The sequence below is a fragment of the Camelus bactrianus genome, chromosome 4, assembly GCF_048773025.1.
Source record: "Camelus bactrianus isolate YW-2024 breed Bactrian camel chromosome 4, ASM4877302v1, whole genome shotgun sequence".
NCBI classification, from domain to species: Eukaryota; Metazoa; Chordata; class Mammalia; order Artiodactyla; family Camelidae; genus Camelus; species Camelus bactrianus.
Genome location: NC_133542.1, coordinates 85,107,779 through 85,131,944, shown reverse-complemented (window position 1 = coordinate 85,131,944; position 24,166 = coordinate 85,107,779). Strand labels below are relative to the sequence as shown.

General features: G+C 36.4%; 1 protein-coding gene across 1 annotated transcript in view; it reads right to left on the bottom strand.

The window, feature by feature from the left end:
- ZNF782 (zinc finger protein 782) overlaps positions 1 to 23,742 on the bottom strand; it is a 37,190-nt gene extending 13,448 nt beyond the window's left edge. The window contains exons 1-4 of the mRNA XM_045504670.2: positions 23,214 to 23,742; positions 22,322 to 22,496; positions 21,382 to 21,432; positions 18,621 to 18,747 (exon numbers count right to left, since the gene is read on the bottom strand). Coding sequence (XP_045360626.1) covers positions 18,621 to 18,747; positions 21,382 to 21,396 — 142 coding nt within the window. The 5' untranslated portion in view covers positions 21,397 to 21,432; positions 22,322 to 22,496; positions 23,214 to 23,742. The remainder of the gene's footprint in view (positions 1 to 18,620; positions 18,748 to 21,381; positions 21,433 to 22,321; positions 22,497 to 23,213) is intronic.
- Between the last annotated feature and the right edge of the window lie 424 nt (positions 23,743 to 24,166).

Below are 24,166 nucleotides of genomic sequence, written 5' to 3'. Positions count from 1 at the left end.
TGGATATATCAACCTTTTATATATTGCTGGATTTGGTTTCCTAATATTTAGAAAGATTTTTAGATCTAACTTCACGAGAAATGTTAGTCTGTAGTTTTCTTTTAAGTTTTCTCATTGCATATTAGAATTAATACTGGACTCATGAAATGGTGGGGAATTGTTCCCTCCTCTTTACTTTCTTCAAAGAGTTTGTATAGAATTGATATTATTTCTATTTGTTTGGTAGACTTCACTGGTGAGATCATCTGGATCTGTGTTTTTTTGGGGGGGGGGCGGTTTTAAACACTAAATTTAAAAAGTTCTTGAGGTTACAAAAGTTAAGTGAGGATTTATTAAGGGACAGACAGGACACTCTAAAGGGGAGTGCAGGCAGGCTCAGGTGAGCAGCTGCACTAAATTAACTTTCTTTTACAGATACAGAACTACTCAGGTTAGATATTTCATTAGGAGTACATTTGGAAGTTTGTGTTGCAAGAAATAGGTCTATTTCAGCCAAATAATCAATTCTATGGGCACAGAAGTGCGTGTAGTGTTCTCTTACTATACATTTAGTGTGTAAGGGATCACTAGTGCTGACTGCTCTTTCATAACTGACCCTGGTAACTTGTGTCTTCTTTCTCTCTGTTAGCCTAGCTAGCGATTAATCAATTTATTAATCTTTTCAAAGAACGTATCTTATTTTTCTTCGTTCTTTCCTATTTTCAATTTCACTAATTTCTGCTCTAATTTTTAAATTATTTTCTTTTTCTGCTTCCTTTAGGTTTAATTTCCCTTTTTCTAGTTCCCTAGAGTGGATACTTTTGGTTACTGATTTTAGATCTTCTTTCCTATTATGTGCACTTAAGAGTTATAAACTAACCTCTGACCATTGCTTTAGTTTTTAATTTTTAAAAACAGGTTAAGCACGTTATTTAGCACAGTGCCTGGCATATCACAGTGGCTGTTACAATCACATCACCTTATATTTAGCACATTTCTGGAGCTTCCTATTTGATAGCATGACTCAAGAACCCTACTTCAATGGGTCAATTTTTCCACTGCTGCCATATTAACTTACTAAAGCAATACTATGACTGTGGTACCCCCTTGTGCAAAAACCGTCAGTAGCTGGCTCTTATCAATCCAGTAAATTGAAAATGTAAAGTCACCCACAATCCAGCCTCAACCTAACTTTTCAGCCTCAGCTCCCAGTTAAGAGATAGACTGGGATTTCAAAATTGTAGGATAAACAAGATTATACTGTATAGCACAGGGAAATATATACAAGATCTTATGGTAGCTCACAGAGAAAGGAATGTGACAGTGAATATATATACGTTCATGTATAATTGAAAAATTGTGCTCTACACTGGAATTTGGCACAACACTGTAAATGATTATAAATCAATAAAAAAAAATGTTAAAAAAAAAAACCCACTGGGACACTCTATAGTCTGCACCTGATGTGTTGTAGTGAGCTACCCTTTCACATGACCACTGCTTTAGTTCCATCTCACAAATATTTTTCATTTATAAAAAAATTCTCAAAATCTCTCTCATGATTTCTTAGTTGACCCTTGCATTATTCAGATGTGTGTTAGTTAATTTCCAAATATTTAGGAGCACTCCAGCTATCTTTCTGTACTTGCTTTCTTATTTACTTCTGGTATGGTCTCAGAAAATCTTTTTAAATTCTACACATTTAAATTTGTTAAAGTGTGCTTTATGGAGTAGAATGTGTTCTGTTTTGGTTGTACGTTTCCTGTATACTTGCAAATAATGTGTATTTCCTTGTTGTTGAAATAGTGTCTCTCTCTCTCTCTCTTCACACACACTCACACATACCAGTAGATCCAAACTGGTTGACAGTGCTCTTCAGATCATCAATACCTATACCCTTACTAATTTTTTGCCTTCTTGATCTACCAGTGCAGACAGAGCAGAGTTTAAGGCTCCAACACTTATAGTGGATTTGTCTACTTCTCTTTCCAGTTCTGTTTTTAACCTGTGTATTTTGAAGTTCTGTTGTTAGGTGCATAGACATTTAGGATTGTTATGTCTTCTTAGAGAGCTGACCTCTTTATTGGTATGCAATGTTTCTCTGTCCTTGGTAATCTTCCATGTTTTGAAGTATAGTAAAATTAATACATTTAGTTCAGTATTCTTTTGGTTAGTGTTAGCATGGCATATTTTTCTATCTCTCCTTACTCTTAAGCTACCTGAGTCTTTGTGTTTATGGCACATTCTTGTAGCCATTTATTTTATATGAACCCATTTTATTTCTTCCCTTAGCGCGTCATTTATACTTCTTTTAAACTCTTTTTAGTGGTTGCCTAGTGTTTATAACAGACATTTTAAAGTAATCTATGTCTACCTTAAAATAACATAATAACAGTATCACTTCACATGTGGTAAAGGCACCTTATAACAGGGTATTCCCTGTAGTCTTTGCCATCCCTTGTGGTACTGCAGTCATTAATTTATCCATATGCTATAATAACATTATACCTTCTTACTGTTACTATTTTCAATTGCATCCTGAACATTCTAAGCATTATATGACTCTGGATCTTCTTTATGTTCTGTCACAGTAGGCTTCCTCTGACCTTGTGGCAGCTGAAGAGAGAAATACTGTTTCTTACTGCCAGTTGAGGTTTGAAGTCCAGGTTCTCCATTTGGCCTCTATGGACACCACAGGGTAGGGACTGGGACCACTTTTTGCAGCTAGTCAGTGCTGAACATCTTGGCTCTCCATTAGGCCTTCACCCTAATGGAAAGGTGGAGTGGTTCTTTGCTACTGTTTCTCTCCACTGTCCAAAGTCTTATGATTGTTTTCTACGTAATGTCTAGGGTTTTAGCTGTATTTAAGGGGAGGAACAGGGTGAAGTATGTCTAATTAATTTTATATGAAAACGTCAGTCTCCAAAATTTTTACTAAAACTGCTTTAAAATTTTTGTGTAACTTTTAAATATGTAAAATATTTATGTAGTTCAAAAATCCATATTGTATAAAAAGGTATATTCAAAGTTTCACTTCCATTCCTGTCCCCTCCACTCATTCTCCTCCTTCCCATTTTTATTACTTTCTGATTTTCTTCCAGTATTTCATTTTTGCAACTATAAGCAATGATATATATTCTTGTGTCTCTTCCTTTCTTACTCAAAAGGTAACTTTCTATACACACTGTTCTGCTTCTTTTTGATTTAATATATACTGAATATTACCCTTTATCTGTGTATAAACTCTTCCTATAGTTGCATCGTATTCATTTGTGGGTAGATGTAACCCAAATTGAAGTCAATTTATCAGTGATGAACATTTGGGTTAATGATATTTTACTGCTATTATCAACTATGCTATGACGAATGACCTTGTGCACGTATCATATTGTATTGTGCAGGTACAGCTTTAAGATATATTCCTAGAAATGTGACTGCTGGGTAAAATCTAATACATCTGGATTTTTTTTTTAGTACCGAAAATGTACATTTATTAAAGGCAGATCTGATTGTGTTACTACTTTACTTAAAACCGTTAATGGCTAGCCATTGCTTAAAAACTTCAGAATAGGGCCTCAGTATAGTCTCTTGGTCCATATGTCTTCTGGCTTTCCTTGTTCCAGCCTTATTAATCTATTTTTTAAGACCCTGTGCTCCCTATCTTCTCTTCTACCAAGAATCTTGGTACTTGTTCTTTTCTCTGCTCGGGATGCTTATATTTCCTTATTTCCTTTCTTCCTACACTTTCTTTAGAGTTTTGCTCAAGTATCACTTTATCTTAACATTTCTTCCTGAGTTTGAAAAACTTCATAAAATAGTAAATAGGCAAGTGAACCCCTCCTCTGAGGTATCCTTTACTAAGTATCAACAAATATCACACATTGTTTATGGAGAGATTTCATTGTACTCCCTAAAGTCAAGTAGTGCTATTAGAGAAACTGTATTGCACACTTTTGCTTTCTGATGCTTATCAAATTTAGTTACTTTTTAATGTAATTTAATTAAGTCCCCCCCCAAAAAAAACTTCAGCTCCCTGAAAGCAGAGATGGTCTGTATTTTTTTCATAATTACTTTTCCAGTACTTAGTCCAATGCTTGAATTGGGTATTCAAAGCGCCCTATGAAAACTGAGGCTGTGCTATTATATATCATCAAGACTGTTGTACAGGGGTCTACCAAGTAGTAGGTGTTGGGTAAATAGTTGTGAGATTTTAATTGCATTTCTTAAAGATCACATACTTGGTAAGTCATGGTTATTTTTCAGATTTGTTTCATTACAGGTTATTTTGTAATAATATAGAATATAGTTCCTTGTGCTATACAGCAGGTCATGGTGGTTTATCTATTTCATATATAGTAGTGTGTATCTGTTAATCCCAAACTTCTAATTTATCCCTGTCCCTGCTTTCCCTTTGGTAACCGTAAGTTTGTTTTCTATGTCTGTGAGGCTGCTTCTGTTCTGTAAATAAGTTCATTGGTTTCCCCCTTTTTTAAGATTCCACACATAAGTGATATCACATGATATTTGTCTTTCTCTGAATTACTTATATAATCTCTAGGTCCATCCATGTTGCTGCCAAAGGCATTATTTCATTCTTTTTTATGGTTGAGTAATATTCCACTGTGTGTGTATATATATAATATATACACACATACATATACACATACACACACCACATCTTTATCCATTCATCTTTTGATGGACATTTAGGTTGCTTCCATGTCCTGGCTATTATAAATAGTCCTGCTATGAACATTAAGGTGCATGTATCTTTTCAAATTGGAGTTTTCTCCAGATACATGCCCAGGAGTGGGATTGCTGGATCATATGGTAAGCCTATTTTTAGTTTTTTTAAGGAGCCTCCATACTGTTCTCCACAGTGACTGCACTGATTTACATTCCCAACAGTGTAGGAGGATTTCTTTTTCTCCATACTCTCTCTCTAGCATTTATTATTTGTAGACTTTTAAATGATGACCATTGTGACTGGTGTGAAGGGATACCTCACTGTAGTTTTGATTTGCATTTCTCTAATAATTAGTGATAGTGAGCATCTTTTCATGAGCCTGTTGCCCATCTGTATGTCTTCTTTGGAGAAATGTCTATTTAGGTCTTCTGGCCATTTTTTGACTGGGTTGTTTATTTTTTTTTTAATATTAAGCTGTATGAGCTGTTTGTATATTTTGACATTATTTTTTCTGTATTTTTTTTTCCTTTTGTGGTATCTTTGTCTAGTTTTGTATCAGAGTGATGTGGCTTCATACAATGAGTTCTGAAGTGTTCCTTCCTCTGCAATTAACCGGAATAGTTTCAGAAGGGTAGGTGTTAACTCTTCCCTAAATGTTTGGTAGAATTCACCTGTGAAGCCATCTGGTCTTGAAATTTGGGGGGGGAGGGGTTAAAACTACTTATTCAATTTCAGTACTAGGAATTAGTCTGTTCATATTTTCTAGAAATTAAGCTTTTATCAGCTGCATCATCTGCAAATATTTCCTCCCATTCCACAGGTTGTCTTTTCATTTTGTTTATAGTTCCCTTTGTTGTGCAAAAGCTTGTAAATTTAATGAGGTCCCATTTGTTTATTCTTGCTTTTTATTTCTATTGCCTTGGCAGACTGCCCTAGGAGAATATTACTATGATTTACATCAGAGAATGCTTTGTCTATCTTCTTTTCTAGGAGGTTTATGGTGTCTTGTCTTATGTTTAAATCTTTATGTCATTTTGAGTTTATTTTTGTGTCTGATGTGATACAGTGTTCTAACTTCATTAATCTACATGTGGCTGTCCAGCTTTCCTGACACCACTTGTAGAAGGGATAGTCTTTTCTCTATCATATGTTCTTGCCTCCTTTGTTGAACATTAATTGACAGTGGGTGTGTGGGTTTATTTCTGTGCTCTCAATTCTGTTCCATTGGTTCGTATGTTTGTTTTTGTGCCAATACCATGCTGTTTTGTTTACTGTAGCTCTGTAGTATTGTCTGAAGTCTGGGAGGGTCATGCCTTCAAATTTGTTCTTTTCTTCAGTATTGTTTCGGCAATTCTGGGTCTTTTGATTTCATATAAATTTTAGTATTATTTGTTCTAGTTCTGTGAAAAATGTCCTGGGTAATTTGATAGGGACTGCATTAAATATGTAGATTGCTTTTGGTAGTATGGCCATTTTAACAATGTTAATTCTTCTAATCCAAGAGCATGCGTATATTTCCATTTCCTTAAATCACCTTTGATTTCTTTAATCACCTTTAATTTCTTTAATCAATATTTTATAGTTCTCCATGTATAAGTCTTTCACCTCCTTTGTCAGGTTTGTATTTTCTTTTTAACTTTCCTTTTCTGATATTTCACGGTTAGTGTAAAGAAATGCAACATTCCTTTCTGTATGTTAATCTTGTATCCTGCTACTTTGCTGAACTGGTTTACCAGCTGTAATAGTTTTTATGTGGAGTCTTTAGGGTTTTCTAGATATAGTATCATGTCATCCACGTATAGTGACAATTTTACCTCTTCTCTTCCAATTTAGATCCCTTTTATTTCTTTTTCTCATCTGATTCCTATGGATAGGACTTCAATATTATGTTGAATAGAAGTGGTGGGAGTGGGCATCCTTGTCCTGTTCCAGATTTTAGCAGGAAGGGTTTCAGCTTTTCACCATTGAGCATGTGGTTTTGTCATAAATTAGCTTTTATTATGTTTCCTCTACCTCCATTTTGGTTAGAGTTTTTATCATGAATGGATGTTTAATTTTATCAAATGCTTGTTCTGCATCTACTGAGATGATCATGTGGTTTTTGTCCTTTATTTGTTGACACGGTGTATCACACTGATTGATTTATGTATGCCGAACCACCCTTGTGACCCTGGGATGAACCCAACTTAATCGTAGTATATGAACTTTTTATGTGTTGTTGGATTTGGGTTGCTAATATTTTGTTGAGAATTTTTGCATCTATATTCATCAAAGATATTGGCCTGCAATTTTCTTTTTTGGTAGTGTCTTTACTTTTGGTATCAGCATGATGGTGGCTTCGCAGAATGAGTATGGGAGTGTTCCCTCCTCTTCAGTCTTTTGGAGTGTTTGAGAAGGATTGGTATAAGTTCTTCTTTGTATGTCTGACAGAACTCCCCAGTGAAGGCATCTGGTCCTGGACTTCTGTTTGCAGGGAGGTTATTACTATTATTTTTTAAACACTGCTGACTCTATTCCACTTCTAGTGATTGGTCTGTTCAAATTATCTATTTCTTCTTGATTCAGTTTTGGTGAACTGTATGGTTCTAGAAATTTGTCCATTTCTTCTAGGTTGTCCAGTTTGTTGCCATATAATTTGTTCATAGTATTCTCTTATGGTTTTTTATATTTCTGTAGTGTTGGTTATAATTTCTCCTCTTTCATTTCTTCTTTTGTTTATTTGAGTCCTCTCTCTTTTCTTCTTGGTGAGCCTGGCCAGAGGTTTGTCAGTATTTTTAACTCATTCAAAAAACCAGCTCTTGATTTTATTGTTTTTTTCTAAAGTTTTAAAAATATCTTTTTAATTTCCTCCCTGAACTTTATTATTTCTTTCCCTCTGCTAACTTTAGGTTCTGTTTGTTCTTCTTTTTCTAATTATTTTAGGTGGTAGGTTAGGTTGTTTATTTGAGATTTTTCTTGTTTTTCTGAGGAAGGTCTGTAGTGCTATGACCTTTCCTCTTAGCACTGCTTTTGTTGCATCATTTAGATTTAGTGTGGTTGTGTTTTCATTGACATTTGTCTCAAGGTATCTTTTAATTTCCTCTTCAGCTTCATTATTGACCCACTGTTTTGTTGTTGTTATTGGTGGTGGTGGTGGTTTTGTTTTTAATAGCATATTGTTTAGTGGTTGTATTTTCTACTTCTTCCTGGTGCAGTCCTAGGAGATTGTATCTTTCTAAGAATTTGTCCATTTCTTCTAAGGTTGTCCATTTTATTGGTGTATAGTTGCTGGTAGAAGTCACTTATGATCCTTTGTATTTCTCTGGTGTTCACTGTAACTTTCCTTTTTCATTTCTTATTTTATTGACTTGGGTCCTCTCCCTTCTTTTCTTAATGAGTCTAGTTAAAGGTTTATCAATTTTATCTTTAAAAAAAACCAGCTTTTAGTTTTATTGATCTTTCCTATTGTTTTTAGTCTATACTTCATTTACTTCTGCTCAGATTTCTTTCCTCCTAACTTTGGGTTTTGTTTGTTCTTTTTCTAGATGCTTTAGCTGGAAGGTTAGTTTTAGTGACTTGATACACAATTTGTATAATGCAGTTAATGCAGTGCTGAGAGAGAAATGCAGCATGAAATAAATATATTAAAGAGGAAAGGTCTCAAATCTATGATCTCACATTAAGAAACCATAAGAACTAAGCCATGGAAAAGAAATTGAAAACATATATATGTATGTATATATATGTTTAACTGAATCACCTTTCTGTACACCTGAAAGTAGCATTGTAAATCTACACTTCAAAAAAAAAAATAAAATTAAAAAAAGAAACTATAAGAGAGCACAAGAAATCCAAATCAAGCAGTAGGTAAAAAATAAAGGGCAGAAGTCAATGAAGTTGAAAACAGAAAACAAGAGAGAAAACTCAATGACAGAAGAAGCTGGTTGAAAAGAATAATGAAATAGACAAATTTCATTTGAGATAAAACAAATTATCAATACAATGAATAAGATGGGGATATAAATACAGATCCCAGATACATTAAAATGACAAAAAGAAAATAGTATGAACAACTCTAGACACATAAATCTGACAAGTTAGATACAATGGGCTAATTGCTGGAAAGCAAAGCAAAAATACCATAGTTTGCCCAGTGGAGATAATTTAAATAGTCCTATAACTATTACAGAAAGTGAATTTGTAAGTTTAAACACCCCAAAAAAGAAACCTCCAGGCCCAGATGCTTTTGCTAGAGAATTCTACCAAACATTAACGAAGAATAAACACCACTTCTACACAATCTCTTCCAGAAAACAGAAGAGGAGGAAACCATTTCCAACTAGTTGAATGAGGCCAGCATTATCCTGATAGAAACAGGAGACAAAGACAGTACAAAACTACAGACCGTCTCATGAAGAGATGCAAAACCACTTTTAAAATGTCAGCAAATATAACTGAGCAATAAGTAAAAAGAATTATATGCCAAGACCAAGTAGGGTTTATTCCAAGTATGCAAGACTGGTTTAGTATTTGAAAATCAGCCAGTGTAGTCCACCATGTTAATGGCATAAATAAGAAAAAACCACATAATCACAGCAGTAGACACAACAAAAGCATTTTTTAAAAATTCAATATCTCATTCATGATAAATACTCTCTGAAAACTAGGAATAGAGAGGAATTTCCTCAAGTTGATGAAGAATATCTGTAGAAAATCTCCTGCTAACATCATCTGCTGAAAGCTGGATGCTTTCCCTCTAAGGCTGGAAACAAGGCAAATGTATCTACTCTCACCACTCAGCAAACTCTCACCAGTTCAGCAAAGTGTCAGCACAAAAGAACAATGTATAAAAATATTTCTATAAACCAGCAACTGATAAGGAGACAGAAATTTAAAATACAATGACATTTACAATCAATCAAAGTGAAATATTGAGGTATAAATCGAATGAAACATGTATAGGACTTTTATGCTGAAAACTAAAAAACACAGATGAAAAAAATCAAAGATCTAAATAAATACATATACTGTGAATTTTGAATTACAGAACAGCAAAGATGGCAAAAAATTGATAACATACATTTAACATAATTCCTATCAAACATTAAGCAAGATTTTTAAAAACATAATGACATTATTCCAAAATTTATACATGAAGTCAAAGTAACGGGAAGAGCTAAAACAATACTGACAAATAAGTATAATGTGAGAAGCAGCACTCTCCCTCATTTAGAGAACCCAGAAATAGATTCACCCAAGTATACCAAAATCATTTTTGATACAGCTGAAAAAGCAACTCAATGAAAGAAGAGCAAATGAATAACCACAGGTAAAAAAAATTATCTCAACTTACACTTCACTCCTTATTTAAAAATTAACTCAAAATGATTTAAAGAAAAATGATAGATTTAAATATAATTGTAAAATGACCCAACTTTTAAAATTTGGAGAACACCTTTAGACCAAGGACTCGGTGAGGTGCCCTTAGATACGCATAAATACACAACCCTGATAAAGTGGACTTCATCAAAATTAAAAATTTAGGATCTGCAAAAGACTTTATTAAGGGGATGAAAAGCCAAGCTACCCCTTCACAGGCTTTGCCAGCAAGGACCCCAAAAGCCCTCACTGTTGCAATAGACACTTGCAAGTTTCTTCACTGAGGACACCCAGTCTTTGCCTATGATATTCCCTCAGCTGATGGGGCCCCCTAGAGTCCATGCTGCTACAGTGCTCCAGAGCAGGAGATGCCTCTGTGCTCCCTTTGGGGCTGGAGCCACTGCACCCCTCCTCCCCACACTAGCAACACCATGCACATGCTTGAGCTCTAGACTCTAGTGCTGCCACTGTGTATGCCTGTACCCTCATACCAAAAGGGATGCCATTTGCAGAGACATCCCCCATAAAAAAAAAAAAGAGAGAGAGTGGGAGAAATCAAGCAACTTTTGCCACCAAGGACCCCAGCAGCCTTCGCCCTTCCTGCAGACATTTACAGCATTTGCTGTCAAGAACCCTCACAGTCTTTGTGAATGCTGACCTCAGTTGAGAGATCTTCCTGAAGTCCACAACTGGCACCCAACCCAGCTGCCCCCATGTACCACCCACAGGTGAAGGTATTTCCCTACTGAATCCAGTCCATAAAGTGTGGAAGAGGTTACTATTTCTTCACATGCAAAGACATCAATGTAAACCTATTAGGAACGTGAGAAATACAGGAAACATGACACCACCAAAGGGAAATGTATTTCAAGTAGCCAACTCCAAAGGTACAGGAATCTACACTGTCTGACAAAGAAATAAAAATGTTTTAAGGAAGAGTAGCAAGCTAGCAGAGAATACAAATAGACAACGCAATGAAATCAGGGAAACATTACATGAACAAAATGAGAAGTTAAAGAAAGAGACAGAAATCATAAAAAGAGAACCAAGTAGAAGGCTATTTCTAGAAACATACAACCTACCAAGACTGAATCAAGGAGAAATAGAAAATGTGAACTGATCAATAGATGAGTAAAGAGACTGAATGAGTAATCAAAATCCTCCCAACACAGAAAGCCCCAGGACTAGCTTCATTGACAAATTCTTCAAAAACATTAAAAAAAGAATTAATACCAATTCTTCTCAAACTCTTCCAAAAAACTGGGGAAAAGAGAATACTTCCAAACTCATTCTATGAAGCCAGCATTACCTTGATAACAAAGCCAGATAAGGACACAAGAAAACTATACACCAATATACCCAATGAATACAGATGTAAAAATGCTCAACAAAATATTAACAAATCAAATTCAAGAGCACATAAGAAGGATTATACACCATGATCAAGTGGGATTTATCCCTGGGATGCAAGGATGGTTCTACATACACATATCAATAAATCTAGTATATTACATTAATAAAATAAAAGATAAAAACCTTATGATTCTCTCCATAGATGCTGAAAAAGAATTTGACAAAATACCACATCCTTTCATGATAAAAACCGTCAGCAGACTGTGTATAGAAGGAACATATCTCAACATAACAAAGACCACATATGGCAAATTAAAAAGCTATTCATCTAATATCAGGAGCAAGACAAGGATGCCCACTCTTACTCAATAAAGTACTAGAAGTCCTAGCTAGAGTGACTAGGTAAGGCAAAGAAATGAAAGGCATCCAAGTTAGGAAGGAAGAAGCAAAACTGCTGCTATTTGCAGATGATATTATTTCCTATTTAGAAAATCTCAGACTCAACCAAAAAACTGTTGGAGCTAATTAACAATTCCAGTAAAGTTTCAGGGTACAAAACCAACATACAGAATTCAGTTGCATTTCTACACACTAAGAATGAAACCTCTGAAAAAGAAATAAAACTATCCCATTCACCATAGCATCAAAAACAACAAAACACTTAGGAATAAATTTAACCAAAGGAAGTGAGAAATCTCTAAAATGAAAACTACTAGACTTTCCTGATAGAAACTGAAGAAGATAATACAAATAGATCCGTGTTCCTCGATCATTAGGAATTAATATAATTAAAATGCTCATACCCAAAGGCATCTATCTATTCAATGCAATCCTATAATACTGATGGCATTCTTCAAAAAAATAGAAAAAAAAATCCTAAAATTTGTATAGAACCACAAAAGACCCCCAAATAGCCAAAGCAATCCTGAGGAAAAAGAACAAAGCTGGAGGTATTACAATTACTGACTTCAAACTATACTACAAAGCTACAGTAATAAAGACAGTATGGTACTGGCACAAAAATTGACAGACCAATGGAACAGAATAGAGATCCTAGATTAAACCCCTGCTTCTACTGTCAACTACTATTTGACAAGGGAGCCAACAGCACCCAATGGAGGATAGTCTCTTCAATAAACGGTGTTAGGAAAACTGGATAAACACATACAAAGCAATATAACTAGACCCCTAACTGACACCGCTCACAAAAATTAATTTGAAGAGGACTTAAACTCAAAGACTTAAACATGAGACCAGATACTATAAAATTCCTAAAAGAAAACACAAAGAAGAAGGTCCTCAACATTGGTGTTGGCAATGATTTTTTAGATAAGACATTAGAAGTACAAACAACAAAAGTAAAAACAGGACTAGACTAAACTTAAAAGCTTTTGCACAGCAAAAGAAACAACAAAATGAAAAGGCAACATACAGAACATGAGAAAAATTTTGCAAACCATACATCTGATAAATATATAAGAACTCATACAACTCAAAAACAAAAAAAGCCGATTAAAAATGGGCAGAAGATCTGAATGGACATTTTTTAAATAAGACATATAGATGACTAACAGGTGCATGAAAAGATGTCTACATCATTAATCATCAGGCAAATGCAGATGAAAACAATGAGGTATCACCTCATACCTGTTAGAATAGTTATTACCAAAGACAAGAAATAACAAGTATTGATGAGGATGTGGAGAAAATGGAACCCTTGGTGCACTGTTGGTGGGAATGTAAACTGATGCAGCCATTATGGAGAAGGCTATGGAGGCTCCTCTAAAAATTAAAAAATAGAACTACCTATGAGATTGATCCAGCAATTCCACCTCTGGGCATTTATTTGAAGGAAACAAAAACACTAACTCAAAAAGATACATGCACCCCCATATTCACTGCTGCATTATCTACAACAGCCAAGATATGGAAACAACCTACATGTCCGTTGATAGGTGAAGGGATAAAGATAGTGTGCTACATATATACAATGGAATATTCAGCCATGAGGAAGGAATACATCCTGCCATTTGATTTATAACAACATGGATGGACCTTGAGCACATTATGCATTATGCTAAGCAAGATAAGTCAGAAGGAGAAAGACAAATATTATATGATTATCACTTACATGTGGAATTTTAAAATGCCAAACTTTAAAAAACAGAGACTAAAGCTGTAGTTTCCAGGGAATGGGAGGTAGGGAACGGGACAGATGATGTTTAAGGGCACAAATTTGTATTGAGTATTAAATAAGCCCTAGAGATATAATGCAAAGTAGAGTAAATACAGACAACAATATTGAATTGTAATCATCAAACTTGCTAAGAGACTATAACTTAACTATTTCAACTACTAAAAAGAAAGGGTAATTATGTAGTATGATAGAGGTGCTAATTACTACAACAGCAAACATATTATCATATATAAATGTATCAAATTAACAAGTTGCACACCTTAAATTTACATAATGTTATATTTCAAACATATTTCAATAAAAAATTAAAAAGAAAAAAAAGGTATTGTGGCTAAAAAGTTCTCCAATCTTGAAAGGGAAATGAACATCCAGATTCATGAAACTCAAAGGACCCCAAATAAGATTAATCTAAAGTAAAGTATATTGGAACACATTATCAAATTGTCAAAAGTCACAGAGAGAATTTCGAAAGCAGCAAGAGAAAAGTGACTCATCACATAGAAGGGAATTCCCATAAGATTATTAGATTTCTCAGCAGGAAACTTGCAGAGTACGAGAGAGTAGGGGTGATACATTCAAAAGAAAAAACCAGCCAACCTAGAATACTATACCTGGTAGAACTATCTTTTACAAATGAAGATGAAATAAAGTCTTTTTCTAGATAAAGAAAAACCAGTGGAGTTTGTAACCACTAGACCTGCCTTATAAGAAATGCTTAATTAAGGGAGTTCATCAAAATGAAATGAAATTACATTAAACAGCAACACAAAATAATCTCACTAATGAAGGGAAATAAATAAATATACCCCATGTTTCAAACTGAAGAATTAATGTTAAAATGTCCCTATGATCCAAAGTGATCTATAGAGGCAATGCAATTCCTATCAAAATCCCAATGGCAATCTTTACAGAAATAGGAAAAAACTATCCTAAAATTCATATGAAACACAAAAGACCTTGGATAGCCAAAACAATCTTGAGAAAGAACAATGCTGGAGGCACTTCAAAATATATTATAAGGTTATAGTAACTTTCTGACTTCAAAATATATTATAAGGTATAGTAACAAAAACAGTATGGTAAAGGCATGCAGACAGAGTTATAAACCAATGGAGTAATAAAGGAGCCCAGAAATATACCCACACATCTACAGTCAACTGGTCTTCAACAGGGTGCTAAGAACACAAAATGAGGAAAGGACAGTCTCTTCAATAAATGGTGCTGTGAGAACTGGACATCCACATGTAGAAGTTGAAATTGGATTCTTGTCTCACACTCTATACCAAAATCAACTCAAAATTGATTAACAACTTAAATGTAAGACCTGAAACCATAAAACTCCTCAAAGAAAACATGGGGGAAAAAGCTCCTTGACATCAGTCTTGGCAATGGTTGTTATATGACACCAAAAACATGGGCAACAAAGGCAAAAACAGACAAGTGAGACTGCATCAAAATAAAACCTTCTGAACAGCAAAGGAAATAATCAACAGAGTGAAAAAAGTAGGATGGGAGAAAATATTTGCAAATCATCATAATAACTATTGGGGGCAAATATCCAAAATATATAAGGGAGTCATACAACTCAACAGCAAATAAGCAAAGAAACAGATAAAAAATCAGCAAAGGATTGAAGTTGACTTTTCTCAAAAGAAGCCATACAAATGGCCAATGGATATATGAAAATGTGCTCAACATCACTAATCATCAGAGGAATGTGAATCAAAACCACAATGAGGTATTACTTCACACCTGCAGAGGATGACTGCCAAAGAGACAAAAGATAAGTGTTGGTAAGGATGTGGAGAAAAAGGAACCCTTGTACACTGTTGGTGGGAATGTAAATTGGTACTCCCATGACACAAAACTACAGAGTTTCCTCAAAACACTAAAAATGGAACTACCTTATGGGCCCATAATCCCGCTTCTGGGTGTAAGTCCAAAGGCAGTGCAATCAGGATCTCAAAGAGATATCTGCACTCCATGCTCACCGTAGCCTTAGTCAGAATAACCAGGATATGGAAACAATCTAAAATGTCTGTTGGCAGATGAATGATTAAAGATGTGGTATGTCTATACACAGTAGACTACTATTCAGACACAAACAGGAAGGAAATCCTGACATTTGTCCCAACATGGATAGAACTAGAGGACATTATGCCAAGTGAAATAGGCCAGACACAGAGAGACAAATACTGCGTGATCTCAGTGGAATTCAAAACAGTCAAACTCATAGAAACAGAGAGTAGGATATTGGTTTACAGAGGCTGGGAGATAGGGAACAGGGAGATGTTGGTCAAGGGGTACAAAGTTCAATCACCCAAGATGAACAAGCTATGAAGATCCAATATACAAATGTGACCATAGTTAACAATACTGTTATTGTATACTTGAAATTTGCCAAGAGGGTAGATCTTAAGGCTTCTCACCCTCTCCCAGCTGCCCCCCCCAAAAAAAGGGCAGCTATGTCAGGTGACGAATATGTTAATTAGCTTGATTGTGGCAATTATTTTATAATGTATACGTATATAAAAAATCAAGTCTTATACCTTAGATAGATAGTTTTATTTGTCATTGCACCCCAGTAGAGATAGAAAAAAATGCACAAAAGCCATGAACAGACATCTATTATCTACGGATATACAGATAGCATATGAACACATGAGAAAATATTTAACATCACTAGCCATTAAAGATACAAAATGAGATAGTACTATAGACCTACTGCAACCACTGATACAAAAAAGAGTGACAACACCAAGGACTAGGAAGGATAGAAAGTAACTGGATTTCTCACACACTGTTGGAAGAAATGCAAAATTACACAGCCACTCTGGAAAACAGTTTGGCAGTTTCTATTTTTTAAATTGAGGTATAGTTGATTTACAATGTTATATAAGTTTCAAGTGTACAATATAGGGATTCACAATTTTTAAAGGTTTTTACTCCACTTATAGTTATTACAACATATTGGCTATATTCCCTTTGCTGTACAATATATCCTTTTAGCTTTTTATTTTATACATCGTAGTTTGTAGCTCTTAATCCTCTACCCCTATCTTGCTCCTCCCCTTTTCCCTCTCCCCATTGGTAACCATTAGTTTGTTTTATCTGTGAGTCTGTTTCTTTTTTTGTTATATTTACTAGTTTGTCTTATTTTTTAGATTCCACATATAAGTGGTATCATACAGTATTTGTCTTTCTCTGTCTGATTTATTTCACTAAGCATAATACCCTCCAAGGCCATCCATGTTGCTGCAGATGGCAAAATTTCACTCTTAACAGCTGAGTAGTATTCCATTGTATCTATTCATCTGCTGATGGACACGTAGGTTGCTTCCATATCTTGGCTGTTGTAAATAATACTGCTGTGAACACTGGGGTACACATATCTTTTCAAATTAGTGTTTTCATTTTCTTTGGATAAATACACAGGAGTGGAACTGCTAGATAATATGGTGGTTCTATTTTTAGTTTTTTGAGGAACCTCCATACTGTTTTCCACAGTGGTTGCACCAACTTACATTTCCACCAACAGTGTACAAAGGGTCCCTTTTCTCCACATCCTCACCAATATTGTGGTCTTTTTGATTATTAGATTTTGGCAGTTTCTTAAAGAACAAAACATATGCTTACCACACAACTCCAATTACACTCCTGGGCATTTATCCCAGAGAAATAATAATCTATGTTCACATAAAAATCTGAACATGAATGTTTGTAGCATCTTTATTTATAATAGCCCCAAATTATAAACAACCAAAATGTCCTTTAATAGGTGAATAGCTAAACAAACTATGATACGTTCACAGAGTGGAATGCCATGTAGTAAAAAAAGAAATAAACTATCGATACACACCACAACTTGGATGGATCTCAACCTCAACACCTTAGATACTCTATGATTCCATTTATACAACATCCTGTAAATGGCAAAATTAAAAACAAAACCAAAAACAATCTGAAAACATTTTCTTCTTAAAAAGGCAAGCCAGAGATGGAGGAAAAAATGTTTGTAAAACATATTCTGATAAATCTGAACTCCTTCAACTCAATAATAAAACCAAAACAAAAAACCTAAACTAAACAAAAAAAATGGACAAAAGATTTGATGAGGCACTTGATTAAAGGAGATTATGAATGGGTAAAAAGCACATGAAAAGAGGTTCAGCACTGTTAGTTACCAGAGAAATGCAAATAAAAACCCAGTAAGATATAACTCGACGTTAACTAAAATGGTTAAAAATTCTAAGTCTTACCAAACCAAACGCTGGTTAATAAAGAGCAATGAAAACTCTCAGACATTGTTTATAGGCATGAAAAACAGTAGACCCAACTTGGAAACACCTGGCAGCTGCTTTTAAAGTTACACTTAAACTTATCAAAGGACCCAGCAAGCCCACTCCTAGGTATTTACACAAGAAACGAAAACATGGTGACACAAAGACTTATATGTGAATGTTCGTAGTGGCTTTATTCATAATAGCCGCAAACTAGAAAAACATCCGTGTGTCTGTCAACCGAAAGGATAACAGACTGTGGTACATGCACACAAAGGAATACTGCTCAGGATAAAAAGAATAAACTAGTGATACACAGACAGACAGACAGACAGACAGACACACACACACACACACACACACACACACACACACGAGTCTCAAAAGCAGTATGCTAAATGAAAGAAGCCAGACAGAAGACAGTATACACTTTATGATTCCATTTATATGAAGTTTGAGAAAATGAAAAACTATTGAAACAGAAAGCAGGTCAGTGATTACTAGGGGTCTGAGAAGTAGGGATGAGAAGAGGGGACTCATTGCAAAGGGGTACAAGGAATTTTGGGCGGATGATGAAAATATTCCAAATCAGGATTTTAATGATGGTAATCTACCGTGTAATTTTTTTAAAGTCATTAACTTATACACTAAAAAGTGCTGAATTTTATTTCCCATTTAATATATACCAACAAAAAATGATAAACGCTTTAAAAAAGAAAAAACAGAACTGCATTCTCGAGGGAGTCACATGGGAAGGCCTGCTCACCCACTGAGACGAGGTGGCTGTAGTTCTCCAGCATCACGTCTCTGTACAGGGTCCTCTGAGCAGGGTCCATCTGCCGCCACTCCTCCTGGGTGAACTCCACGGTCACATCCCTAAATGACACTGATGCCTGGAATGGCATATTTCTAATCAATGTGAGGGTTTAGATTCAGACATGGAAAATAATTTTGAACACTAACTCTTACTATGTTTACTGTTAAAGCTTAAGAAAAGTGCTATAAAGGATGACTAACTATAAAAATTCTGAAGATAGAGGGTAAGACAGTATTAGATTAAAAAAAAAGCAGGGCGATATTGCTCACAATCTAATATAAACACAGAAGTGAGTAGGAAGAGCAGGGCACTGGTGAGAGCCCAGAAAGATGTCCAAGCTTAAACTGAACAAGACTGAAAAAAAGTGGGTAGTAGGAATAATGATAAACAGAGTCAATTTCCTATCTGAATACAAGCGACATAGTTTAAACGAGTGAGGAAAGGCTAGACACAAATGTCATTGGGATAACTAGATGGCCCTCTAGGAAAAGACAGATCTATATCTCACACCACAGAGCGGGAAAAACTTAAAATGTTTGAGATCTAAATGTAAAAAATAAAATCGCATTCTAGAAGACTAAAGGGAACAATTTTGGCGGGTAGAAAATCCCTAATGATGACTGTTAATCCAGGAATCACAAAAGAAAAAACTGCTCAACATAAAAGTCAAATGCCTTTATGGCAAAAAAAAAAAAAAAAGAAAAGAAAAGAAAAAAAGGTCACAAGCAAGGCAAAAATACAAAAAACTTGGAAAACTGTGCAATTTATACTGCTAAAAAAGGGCTATAAAGACATACTGGATATAGTAATTAAAATCAGCACACCAATAGGAAATGACTAAGGGATAAACAGATCAACAAGAAAGAAATATAGATCGATTACAAACAAAAAAAGATGTTCCACCTCACTCATGAGAAGAGGAAAACTTGTAAAACTAAATATATCATTTTTCAATCACACTGGTAAAAAACTCAAAAGTGTGATGGCACACTCTTATTTGTAAGGTTGTGGAAAAAACACACTCTCAAGACTGTTGGCTCTACTTTAAATTACATCCAGAATCTGATCACTTCAAAGGAACAAACACCGTCATGACCATCACTTCTTGCTAGGATTGCAGAAACAGCCTCCTGTATTGTTCCTGCTTTCACTCCTACCCCATTAGAGTCTCTCTTCAAAACGTAGAAGAGTTATTCTTTTAAACTGTAAGTCAAAACTATACTTTTGACTCCAAAGAATAAAAATAAAAACTCTCAAAACCCCCCAGAGAAATAATGTGTTTATGAATTAGAAGACTCATTGTGATCAAGATGTTAATTCTCCCCAAATTGATCTATATTACAGAGTCAGTGCAATCAAAATCAAAATTTCAGCTGGCTTTCCTGACATACATAAGCTGATTGTTAAAACTTTCTATAGAGAATCAAAGGACCTAGAATATCCAAAACACTTTAAAAAAAAAAAAAGAACCAAGTTGGGAGACACATATTATCTGATTTCCAGAGTTACTGTAAAGAGGTGCTTATCAAGAAAACGTGGTTTTAGAAAAAGGATTAAGACCATCAAAAGTGAACAGAGTCCAGAAACAGACCCGTACATAGGTTACTAGTTAATTTCCGTCCGAGGTGCCAAAGCCATTCAGTGGAGAACGCACATTCTTGTCAGCAAACGGTGCTGACAGTGGGGTATGCAGAGGCAGAGCGCACACACATGGCAAGTATATGCTCCTCTATGCCCAATGTTTAGGTTCCACCGCCAGCACAAAATACTAAGACCCTCAGACACAGAAATTCTCAGTTTGAGACTGGGCCAACCTTTGTCCTTCTCTGACTGGCAGCCTCTATACTAAAATGAAATTTTAAAGCTGATCAAAAAAGGAAAATATTGATATAACAGATAAAGACTTTGAAATCCTAAGAGAATATCATCAACAAGTTCATAAAAACACATTTAAAACATAAATAAAAATGAACAATTTCCTATGAAAATGTAATAACAAAACTTATACTCAGAAAAAAAAAATTCAGCACAGACTTATGACCAATAAATTAAATAATCAAAGTCTTTATGCAAAAAGTCTTCAAAGGCCTAAATTTAAAAATGAGTTTCACAAAATCTATATGTAACACAATTTTCTCATCTAAATTATTATTAAAGAAAAGGAGCAGGAAGATGCTCCATTTCCATTTATGAGATTATGACCATGATACCATAATCGGACAGAGAAACAAGAAAATATAGTCGAATCCAACTTGTGGATACAGAAATAAAAATCATAAATACAGTATTAGCAAAAAGTCTTAACAAAGGTATGTAAGAGCAACTTACCACACTTACCAGCAGTTAGGGTCTACACAGGCATTTAAGTTAACATTAGAAAATCCATTTTACTGTTTACAGTATTTATAGATTAAAGGAAATAAGCTATAACTTTACTCCAACAGATATACAAGATGCAAACAATATAATTCAATGCATATTCATGACCAAGCGTGAAAACCGAGCAAACTGGTACCTGGAGGGAACCTACTTTCCCTGACAAAGGTTACCTACCAAAAGCTGACGGCAAACTAACAGTTAACAGTAAAGCCGGGTGTATTTCCCCTCAAGATTGACTTCATCTATTTCTCTTTTTCCATTTAATGCATAGATCCTGCTGAACCTTATAAATCCTTTACAGTATAAAGTAGGGGATGATTAAAGGGCTCACCTGAAGTATGTTCATTTTCTGCTCTTTGGAGAGTAGAGACCTGTGGTTCAGCTGAGGGGACAGAAAGACAGGTGTCATGAGATTTGGGCCTGCCTTACAGCTCCTAGATTCACCTCCCCAGATTTCAGCACCCCAGTTGGGGATCATTTTCCCTATAGGCATAGGGTCCTCTGGGCCTGGAAAAGGCACCAGAGGGATAACGTACAGGCGACGCCACCTGTCTTTGTGTGACTCTGAGATGACCGTGAAGCTTAAATCTGCAGTTTCTTACTGAGTGAATGTACATGTTTCTTGATTGTTTTAAAAGATAATGCGTGTGTCCCTCTGATTAACACAAAGGAAAACAACAGGAGATTGGTTGAATTAAATATACCAAAGGATAAAACACTGTTCTTTCATTAAAATTAACCTAGCAGAAAAATACTCATATGCATCATTTATCTACTTTTCTCAGTAACATCACTTACCCCCTGGTATAAACAATCCACAGAAAGCCTAGTAAATGAGATGGGATGCTTTAAGGCAGGGAATTTTAATTGTTTGTTTCAGCTGTGATGTATTTGTTGAAAGGCCCTCTTAATAAAATGCTTTTGGTGACTTACCTGTGAGAGAGTGAAGTGCACTGTTTCCCTCCTGATTTTGTCACAAACTGGGTTTCCCTGGACAAGTCACTGAACCTTTCAGGCCCAATATCTTTAAAGATTTTCAAAAGAGTTAGAAGTAGATGCCCTTGGAAAACCTTTTATGTATCATCATTCTGGGATCCTGTGAGGTCAGGATGTCACTACTGTCACATGTGGCAGTGGCATCTGTAACGAGTGGGGGCCATTTAAGGGGTGTCGAGACAGCATTTCCTCCCTCTGCCCGGTTATCCCTTATCCCTAGGCCTCACCCTCACAAGCTTTCCAACAAAGTGGCCTATTCTGAGCAGTCCACTCACCTTGCTCTTCTCAAGGCTGGCCCGAACCCCCGACTGTCATACAGGCTGGTGACTTCTGGAGGTGGCACCATCACAAAGACTGGCTCATTCTGGGCAAGGCGATTAAGAAATGCTTCTGATCGTTCAAACCTAGGATCTGCTCCTTTCTGGGCTCTTCTGTCTCTGCTCTGAAGCTCTGGAGAGAGATATAGGGTCATAGGATTGCTCTCTTCCAGGTAAGACTCCAGTTCACAGACTCCCTGCTTCCTACCTCTCAAGGGTCGCTTTATTTCAAGGCAATTGGGGCATGGATCCGAGAAACAAATTCATTTTAGCAGCGAAAGGCTGACTCTTGATATTCATTATAAATCAGACAAAGACAGACAGCCTGACAGTGCAGAAGGGACCAGGGACCTCTGTCTGACCCAAGGGACCTGAAGAGACAATGGAAATCCCAGAGCACACTTGACACATGGGAGGGTTGTGTACACATTCACTCTCCCTTGTATTTCTAGGAACTGGGGACAGGCCACTTTGCCAAGTGCTGTGAAGGCTACAATGACGGTTTTAGGCAGGTGTGATATTTAGACAAAGCCTGAGATTGGAAGTAAAGCATACCTGCCCTTGAATCCAAACTCACTCACCGCCAGCTAGTGAACCAAGCACATCGTTCCACCAACCTGAGCCTCGGTTTTCGTTAAAGTGATTATGAGGTTACATTAAGTCACCCAATGAGAAGAATAAAGTGCCTTCCAACTAGAATAGCAGTTGTCACTTACTCAGTGCTTAGGATCAGGCACTTGTCTGTACAAGTCCATTACTGTACAAGTAATGACTTAGATCTACGTTTCAAAACAACGCCACGCAACAGTCATTATTAATATCATTTTCAAATGAGAAACCAGACTCTTACCCAGATTCTTTTTGTCGCCCCTGCTTAAAGGTGACAGAGCTGGAATTTACCCGGGCCCTTCTGACTCCAGAGCTCGGGCCCTCACCGCAGATCCATGGCCACCGTCAGCGCTATAAATGCACTCCCCGCCCCTCCCGCTGCCGACCCGGGCTTTTTCCCCCGTCGGGCTGCAGGCGGGGCCGGGCATAAGGTCCCTACACACCGAGAACCGCACCGAGCACCTGCTCCTAACTAGACAGCCTGACCTGCACCCGGGGGCCCGAGGGCCGGGGTCCCCCCACCTGGCCTTCCCCAGAATGAGGGCCCGCCCGGGCGCTTACACCGGCATTGGTGGGAGGGAGTCCCAAAGACTTTCCGCTCCCATCTCTAGGCACAAATGCAACCTTCCCAGCTGGCTCCCCACACTCTCACCCCGGGTGCGCTCCCTTTATTTTCCGAGTAGACCCCTAGGTTGCCAAACCACTTCCCTTGAGTCCACAGGGGGACGAGTGAGGAGGCGGGGCTACGGCTGCACACGCGCAGAAGCAGCCCAGATGCCCCTTCCCAGGGTGCCGCGCGGTGAAACAAAAGGACTCGGGACTACAATTCCCACAGACCTCCGCGTCCTCTGTTAAGGTCATGCGTTGTTAAAAGTCTGTCCAGGCTTTCTCAGAGCCCGGCGAAAATAGGTTAAACTTGAACGTAACTGCCCAATGCAAAGGGTGGTTGGTCCTCTCTTCGCTCTACATTGAAATAGCTGCCTTTTCATAAGTCATTTGGAGACAAATGGGGAAACTTGAATATGAATTTGATATTGAAAATATTAAAATTACCATTACTTAGGTGAAGTGTGGAAAAATTTTGGAGTTATATAAAAAAATTGATTTTTTGGGAAAAAAAGAATGATTGAGGTATTTAGGATTAAAATTACATAGTTATAAAACTATAATTTTACAGTTTTTCAACCTGGGACC